This window comes from Corylus avellana, chromosome ca4 (genome assembly GCF_901000735.1).
Source record: "Corylus avellana chromosome ca4, CavTom2PMs-1.0".
Taxonomy (NCBI): Eukaryota; Viridiplantae; Streptophyta; class Magnoliopsida; order Fagales; family Betulaceae; genus Corylus; species Corylus avellana.
The window spans coordinates 12,358,319-12,366,959 of record NC_081544.1 but is presented as its reverse complement, the minus strand read 5'-3'; the positions used below and the strand labels follow the sequence as shown (position 1 = coordinate 12,366,959).

The window sequence follows — 8,641 nt, the reverse complement described above, 5'->3', positions numbered from 1 at the left end:
GTCTTACAGTACCTCCAGTCTTGTGGTATGATAATATTGGAGCATTAGCCTTGGCATCCAATCCTGTGTTCCATGCTCGAACTAAACACATTGAGGTAGACTATCACTTTGTTAGAGAAAAGGTACTCAATGGTGATATCTTGATTAAGTTCATCTCCACACATGACCAAATTGCTGATATTTTTACTAAAGGTTTGCCCTTAGCTCGATTCCTCATTCTTAAGAACAAGTTGTGGTGGTTTCTCCCCCCATCAACTTGCGGGGGGGTGTTAAAGCATGTAATGCTCTCAGGGGATCGAGCGCAGGTCAAGTGCGATCGATTGCAGGATCGGTCACAGTACCAGAAGTTCAAGTTGAGAATCAGGGCAATCTGCGATCGATCGCAGGATCGGTCGCAGTACCAGAAGCTCAAGGTGAGAATCAGAGTAATCTGCGATCGATCACAGGATCGGTCGCAGTATCAAAAGCTCACGGTGAGGATCAGGTTGATCTGTGATTGATCGCCGGTCTGATGCGATCGAGCGCAGATAGGTGTTCAATGCAATCGCACAGCTGTAGGAAAGCTGAAACTCAATATGGAAAGATCCTTTATATTCCTCAACCTCCTATGACAGTATGTAAAGTAGGTTTGGGAGTATCAACTGGCTGTAATCAAATCGTTCGTAAAAGGAAAGAAGATCAAGAATTGAAAGACTTGGAGACCAAGCTAGCCAATAAGAAGATTTCCTTTTCCTTGGAGTAATTGATTTGTTGCAGATTCTGGTTTTAGGGTTAGCTGTGTCTTATGTCAAGTTATATATATATTACACCAATGTAATTATAAAAGTTATTACCATTGAATATACCTTTACAAGGTTTTTCAAGAAGGACATTGCAAAAGTAGTGACAATTAAAGGAAGCTAAGTAAAATTTTCCCAAAAGATATTGCGACATTTGACAACATTAACATACTGATGATTTAAGAGCTTATTGCTACTCATTTATCCATTAATTTTGTACAGAAAAAATAAATAAATAAATTATTTATTCAGCATTTAGTTATATAGCTGATAAAAAAAACTAGATCAAACATATTTTATTCAGCATTTAGGTAATCCTAAGGCTCATTAGAAAAGCCAACTTGAATTAAAACGCAGATATTAGCTCCACCAAACTATTGAACTCTTGTGTAGCATGACCAGTAGCTTGTAACACAAGCTTTTTAAGGGCTTGGGCCTTCTCCCTAATCACCTTCCCTTGTTCATGTCCCCAAACGATTTCCAAGCTCTTGAGCAACCGATTCTTCGTAATTACACCACCCTCAACTATGATGCCATTTCCCCACACTTCCTCTATCATCCGTCCCATCATGTGATGATCGGCAAAGATCGGCCGGCAGATGAGTGGTACCCCATTTACAATACTCTCGTAAATAGAGTTTGCTCCACAGTGCGTCACAAATACACCTACAGAAGCATGCGCCAGCACTTGGCTTTGGGGTGTCCATGGCGCTACTTTTCCACGCATCCTAGTCTTCTCAAGAAACCCTTCTGGCAAGAATTCCTTTAAGTTATTGCTAAGAGACCAAATAAACAGAGTTTCGCTCGTTTGGAGTGCCTCAGCTATTGCTATTAGGTCATCATGCGGCAGAGCAGCTGCAGTTCCAAATCCAATATACGCCACTGATCCACATTTCTTACCTGTTCAAATATAAATTAAATAATTAAATTCGTTCATCCCTAATCGCTTACATTTTGAGATAATTGGTGATTTAATATGGTATGGATCAAATTAAGCAAAGGTCTTGAGTCGAACCATGCCTCCATCATCTACCTTTAATTCAATTAAATATTGAGAAATGCTATGAGTCAATATTTTTCTCATATTTGGCCAATCTTTTCTTACAAACTAATCATTAGATTTTTGGACTACATATAAGTCAATGGTGGACGACACAAATCTAATGGTTGATTTATTAAATTTGTTGGAGAATATGGGCCAAATATATGAAATTTATTGACCCCTAACATTTCTCTTAAACATGTGAGAGAGAGTGTTAGAATATGAAGTAAAACGATTAAACTCATCACTTCCTATCACGATGAATTTAAACTTTTGAGATAAGAGTTAGTTTAACATTACCATCCAACCACGAAAGGCAGCCCGTCAGATCAGAAGTGGAAGGTGGTAAAGGCAGTGGTGGCAATGAGAGGGAGAGAGCTCCGACATAAAGAACATTCTTAAACTTTGATTTAAGATCATGATTGAGAGGGGGAGGGTTTAGTTCTTCGAAGGAACCCATAATTATAGCACTAGCTCGTGGCAGCACCGATCCCATTTGACTTAGCGTGCGTGAGAGAGGTGACTCTTCTTCGTCGCCGGCCGACGGAGACAGCACCTCCTCTGGCAAGTCAGCAACATGCATGGCCGACAACCCCGGAATAAAATCCAGTTTTCCACTTCTACCCTTGCCACAACACTCACGAATGAGGTCGGTATAAACGTGAGCAGAGAGAGCGGAAGGCAAACATGACGAAATAGGGATCCATGGAACATTCATGTCCTCGGCAATCCCCGAAGCACAAGTTAAGAAGGCATCGGAGAGCAAGCAGGTGATTCTCTTACCGGTCTTTGCTTCTGCCATGTCTATCCCCTTTCTGAGATTCTCCGGCATGGCGTTGAGGAAAAGGTTTAGAGGCTCTATTGGGTTTCCAGTAAGCACGTGACCCTCCGGCACTCCGTCAGTGACATCGTGGAACTTTATGTTGTGTGGAACGATGTCGTCGTCGGATTTTGTTTTTGAGAGGATTGAATGGTTGGAGTTTTGTGTGTTTAAGAATGAGAAGAGAATGTTCGGGGCAGCAGTTGCTAGTTTACGAAGCAGAGTTAGGCTGCTCGATGGGTGGCTGCCGAATGGGAATGCCAAGAGGGCCACGTGCTTCCCCTCAGAGTAACAGCTTTCGGTGATCGCTTGCATGGTAGAATAGAAGGGAAGGGCTTGAGAGTTGAGACTGAATTCTTGCCTCTTTGATCTCTTGGTGAGTCACCGAGGAGTAACATTTAGAGCCTTTAATGGCGGAATCCGACCAATGGAGGAAGAGGAAGACACTTCTGTTCACAGCTTCAACCTATGATATCTACTTAATAAATTATATATATATATAATTGAAAAATGATAGGTGTTTTTCTAGTTTTCTCTTGGTATCTTTCTAACTGTGATATGCCTTTTAAAATTACCAATAAATTAAAAGTCAATGATGAAAGATCAAATTCAACGATAATTTTAAAGTTACAACACAGTTGGAAGGACACCAAGAAAACATTAGAAGAACACTTAGCATTCCCCAATAAAATTATATATTTTTGTGATCTCACTAGTTAGGTCAAATTTATTATTATTTTTAATAGATTTTTTTTATAAAATTTTGATTATTGTAAATAAAAAATCAACGAAATCATTTTAAGTCATCGAAAATTGAGTTGACTCGGTGAGTCATCTACTTTCATATTTTCATGGCTACAGATGAACCACGGCAGGTTCTTTCTTCTTCTACTTCAAACCACAGGTTTTTAACTGACAAAAAAAAAAAAACCGCAGGTCTTTATTAATCATAAATTCAAACAACAATAATTTCTGTCCTTCCAAGTGGGACAGAAATTTGGTACAAGCGAACAGTTAAGAGCTAAGCTGCCTACTTGCCTTAAAAAAATTGATGAAAGTTGTGTAAATTTTCAGAATAAAAAGAGAATGGATTGCTTACTCAATTATAATTTAACTTTTTATCAAAATAACTTTACAATTATTTTTTACGATTACACAAATCGAGTTTTTTATGCTTTTTATTAAAAGAATGACAAAAAATATGAAATAACAAAAATAAGTATTATTAAAACACAAATTTTTTTTTTTTTTCCACCGACAAAAAATCTCCTATTTAACCTTTTTTGTCTTTCTCTTGAAAAAGGAAAACCGGACCCTTTGCTACACCACTATCGCGGAACCCCACCCAAACTCTCTCTTGTCTTTTTCTTTCTCAATCATTCTATATGCTTCTTGGACGAGCTTGATGCTACCACACCATTATTGACACTTGAACCCATCATAGTGGTAAGTAAGTAGTAGGACTTGCAATTTTTGATATAACTCACAAATTTGACACGAAATTATAAGATTCCGGTCATAAACGGGTTAATGTGTTTAACTAGCAGTTTGACCTGCTTATGAAATTATATATGTTAGAAATATTTTCACTCAATTGGCCCATTAGATCTTGGGCTTCAGGGTTAATGTCAGGCCCACAAAGAAAGCACCATTAGAGTAGGAAGTGTTAATGCATGTAATGCTCTCAGGGGATCGAGCGCAGGTCAAGTGCGAACTATCGCAGGATCGGTTGCAGTACCAAAAGCTCAAGTTGAGAATCAGGACAATCTGCGATCGATCGCAGGATCGGTCGCAATACCAGAAGCTCAAGGTGAGAATCAGTGTAATTTGCGATCGATCGTAGAATCGGTCGCAATATTAAAAGCTCAAGGTGAGGATCAGGTTAATCTGTGATCGATTGCTGGCCCGATGCGATCGAGCGCAGATAGGCGTTCAATGCAATCGCACAGCTGCAGGAAAGCTGAAACTCAATATGGAAAGATCCTCTATATTCCTCAACCTCCTATGACAGCATGTAAAGTAGGTTTGGGAGTATCAACTAGTTGTAATCAAATCGTTCATAAAAGGAAAGAAGCTCAAGAATTGAAAGACTTGGAGACCAAGCTAGCCAATAAGAAGATTTCCTTTTCCTTGTAGTAAATTGATTTGTTGCAGATTCTGGTTTTAGGGTTAGTTGTGTCTTATGTCAAGTTGTATATATATTACACCAATGTAGTTGTAAAAGTTATCAACTTTGAATATACCTTTACAAAGTTTTTCATGGTATCAGAGCCACACTAGGCTAACGCCAATTCCAAAAGATTTTTCTTTTTTTTTTTTGTTTCCAATGGCCTCAAACACTGAATCCTCATTCACACCACCAAATACCACACTAAACTCCCTTGTCAAGCTTGAAGCTAGAATTATACCAGCTGGGTAAAGCAGATACACCCTACTCTGCGCACCTATGATCTTATGGGCATAATTGATGGCTCAGAAAAATGTCCTCCAAAGATGACTACAGATAATCAAGGAAAGGAGATACTCAATCCAAAATACCTTACCAATACCTTACCTGGAACAAGAGGATCAATACCTGCTTTGTGTCATAACAGCCTCTCTTTCAGAAAAGGTACTAGCCATGGTCTATGGTCTCAACACATCAAACCAAGCGTGGACAGCCCTTGCCACTAAGTTTGCCTCAAAATCCAAGTCCAGAATTTCAAATCTGAAAAAGCAACTCCAAAGTCTATCACAAGGACCCAAGTCATGTTCAGATTATATGCAATCTGCAAAACTAATTGCAGATCAACTTGGAGCTGCAGGTAACCCTATTTCTGGTGAAGTGTTAATATCTTCTATCCTTAATGGATTGAACTCCAACTTTACTCACTTTATCACAACCTACACGTTCCACACTAGAGCTAATGAGTTTAGCTATGAAGATTTCCAAGATGAACTAATTAGTCATGAGATGTTGCTGAGCCAACACCAAAACCACACTCCAGATCAGTCCACCTTTGCACTTACAGCAAACATACCCTTCCAACATTTCAGAGGAAGGCCTCCTATGCATTCCAGATTTCCACAGAAAAATTTTTCTCCAAAGAATACCCATGGGTTCTCCACACCCAGATCGTACATTCAACAATACAACTGTGGGCCTTCACAATATAATAGAGGACCTCCTCAAGGTCATTCCCCCCTCACCAACCGTGGCTCCACTGCACACAATCAAGGGAATTCTTTCAACAGACAACAACCCCATCATGTACTTTACTACACCAAGGGCAATTTCCAACTCAATGCTTTTTATGACTCTGATTGGGCAGGATATCTTGATTAAGTTCATCTCCACACATGACCAAATTACCGATATTTTTACTAAAGGTTTGCCCTTAGCTCGATTCCTCATTCTTAAGAACAAGTTGTTGGTGGTTTCTCCCCCCATCAACTTGCGGGGGGGTGTTAAAGCATGTAATGCTCTCAGGGGATCGAGCGCAAGTCAATTGCGATCGATTGCAGGATCGGTCGCTGTACCAGAAGCTGAAGTTGAGAATCAGGGCAATCTGCGATCGATCGCAAGATCAGTCGCAGTACCATAAGTTCAAGGTGAGAAGCAGAGTAATCTGTAATCGATCGCAGGATCGGTCGTAGTACCAGAAGCTCAAGGTGAGGATCAGGTTAATCTGCGATCGATCGCAGCCCTGATGCGATCGAGCGCAGATAGGCGTTCAATGCAATCACACAGCTACAGGAAAGCTGAAACTCAATATGGAAAGAACCTTTATATTTCTCAACCTCCTATGACAGCATGTAAAGTAGGTTTGGGAGTATCAACTGGCTGTAATCAAATCGTTCGTAAAAGGAAAGAAGCTCAAGAATTGAAAGACTTGGAGACCAAGCTAGCCAATAAGAAGATTTCCTTTTCCTTGTAGTAAATTGATTTGTTGTAGATTCTGGTTTTAGGGTTAGCTGTGTCTTCTGTCAAGTTGTATATATATTACACCAATGTAATTGTAAAAGTTATCACCTTTGAATATACCTTTACAAGGTTTTTCAAGAAGGACATTGCAAAAGTAGTGACAATTAAATGAAGTTAAGTAAAATTTTCCCAAAAGATATTGCGACATTTGACAAAATTAACATACTGATGATTTAAGAGCTTATTGCTCCTCATTTATCCATTAAGTTTGTAGAGAAAAAAAAAAAAAAATTACACCACCCTCAACTATGATGCCATTCCCCCACACTTCCTCTATCATCCGTCCCATCATGTGATGATCGGCAAAGATCGGCCGGCAGATGAGTGGTACCCCATCTACAACACTCTCGTAAACAGAGTTTGCTCCACAGTGCGTCACAAATACACCTACAGAAGCATGCGCCAGCACTTGGCTTTGGGGTGTCCATGGCTCTACTTTTCCACGCATCCTAGTCTTCTCAAGAAACCCTTCTGGCAAGAATTCCTTCAAGTTATTGCTAAGAGACCAAAGAAACAGAGTTTCACTCGTTTGGAGTGCCTCAGCTATTGCTATTACGTCATCATGCGGCAGAGCAGCTGCAGTTCCAAATCCAATATACGCCACTGATCCACATTTCTTACCTGTTCAAATATAAATTAAATAATTAAATTCGTTCATTCCTATTAGTTTACATTTTGAGATAATTGATGATTTAATATGGTATCGATCAAATTAAGCAGAGGTCTTGAGTCGAACCATGCCTCCATCATTTACCTTTAATTCAATTAAATATTGAGAAATGCTATGAGTCAATATTTTTCTCATATTTTGTCAATCTCATCTTACAAACGTATCATTAGATTTATGGACCCCATATTAGTCAATGGTGAACCACACAAATCTAATAGTTGATTTATTAAATTTGTAAGAGAATATGGGCCAAATATATGAAATTTATTGACCACTAACATTTCTCTTAAATATGTAAGAGAGAGTATTAGAATGTGAATTAAAACGATTAAACTCATCACTTCCTATCACGATGAATTTAAACTTTTAAGATAAGATTTAGTTTAACATTACCATCCAACCACGAAAGGCAGCCCGTCAGATCAGAAGTGGAAGGTGGTAAAGGCAGTGGTGGCAATGAGAGGGAGAGAGCTCCGACATAAAGAACATTCTTAAACTTTGATTTAAGATCATGATTGAGAGGGGGAGGGTTTAGTTCTTCGAAGGAACCCATAATTATAGCATTAGCTCGTGGCAGCACCAATCCCATTTGACTTAGCGTGCGTGAGAGAGGTGACTCTTCTTCGTTGCCGGCCGACGGAGACAGCACCTCCTCTGGCAAGTCAGCAACATGCATGGCCGACAACCCCGGAATAAAATCCAGTTTTCCACTTCTACCCTTGCCACAACACTCGCGAATGAGGTCGGTATAAACGTGAGCAGAGAGAGCGGAAGGCAAACATGACGAAATAGGGATCCATGGAACATGTTAGAATATATGGAAAATATACTATATTTTCCATATATTCCATAATTATGCTGATATTGAAATATTCTCTATTTATAGGTTCATTGTAATCATATATTGGGATTGTAATCAAATCAAGGGGATTTGATTACTAAACTTGTATTTAGACATTACCCTATAAATAGGGACCTTTGTATTGTAGACAAATAAAGTTAATGAGCACAATGTAACCCTTAGGGGTATTCTGAGTGGTGGACGTAGGTGTCTAACACCGAACCACCCGTAAATTCTTTGTGTTTATTTTCTATATTGATTCCGCTTTTATTCCTCATATTTATTATTTCAACATGGTATCAGAGACACTTTCTTTGTGGGCTCAAATTATTTTTCTTATGTTTTGCTGTTCAATTTATCTCATATTTCTTTTCCTCAAGCATGTTTCTGTCTGTTAATCCGATTGTTTTCCATAATAATCATCCGATCCAACCTGCCATCACAAGATCAAGTCAACTGTTTGCCGACAACCACAACAAAGCCCACCACCAGTCAGCAACAGCCAATTCAGCCTACCTTCCATCC

The 8,641-nt window shown here is 39.2% G+C and overlaps 2 protein-coding genes across 2 annotated transcripts in view; both read right to left on the bottom strand.

Annotated features, from left to right (window-relative positions):
• Positions 1–1,050: 1,050 nt before the first annotated feature.
• LOC132179033 (anthocyanidin 3-O-galactosyltransferase 3GT1-like) lies at positions 1,051–3,093 on the bottom strand. Its single transcript, XM_059591649.1, has 2 exons — positions 2,122–3,093; positions 1,051–1,679 (listed from the first exon to the last, which is right to left on the bottom strand). Exons 1-2 carry the CDS (start codon positions 2,954–2,956, stop codon positions 1,126–1,128), a joined length of 1,389 nt encoding a protein of 462 aa, XP_059447632.1. The 5' UTR covers positions 2,957–3,093; the 3' UTR covers positions 1,051–1,125.
• Positions 3,094–6,416: 3,323 nt separating this feature from the next.
• Positions 6,417–8,641, bottom strand: part of LOC132178071 (anthocyanidin 3-O-galactosyltransferase 3GT1-like) — a 3,260-nt gene continuing 1,035 nt past the window's right edge. Inside the window, exons 2-4 of the mRNA XM_059590531.1 lie at positions 7,669–8,082; positions 6,841–7,226; positions 6,417–6,464 (exon numbers count right to left, since the gene is read on the bottom strand). Coding sequence (XP_059446514.1) covers positions 6,417–6,464; positions 6,841–7,226; positions 7,669–8,082 — 848 coding nt within the window. The remainder of the gene's footprint in view (positions 6,465–6,840; positions 7,227–7,668; positions 8,083–8,641) is intronic.

What these genes read in the sequence shown, in the direction of transcription:
- LOC132179033 (XM_059591649.1), bottom strand. Translation starts at nt 2,956, where the DNA reads ATGCAAGCGATCACCGAAAGCTGTTACTCTGAGGGGAAGCACGTGGCC. An exon ending in CTGCCTTTCGTGGTTGGATG is followed by an intron (nt 1,680 to 2,121) that starts GTAATGTTAAAC and finishes ATATTTGAACAG; the next exon opens with GTAAGAAATGTGGATCAGTG.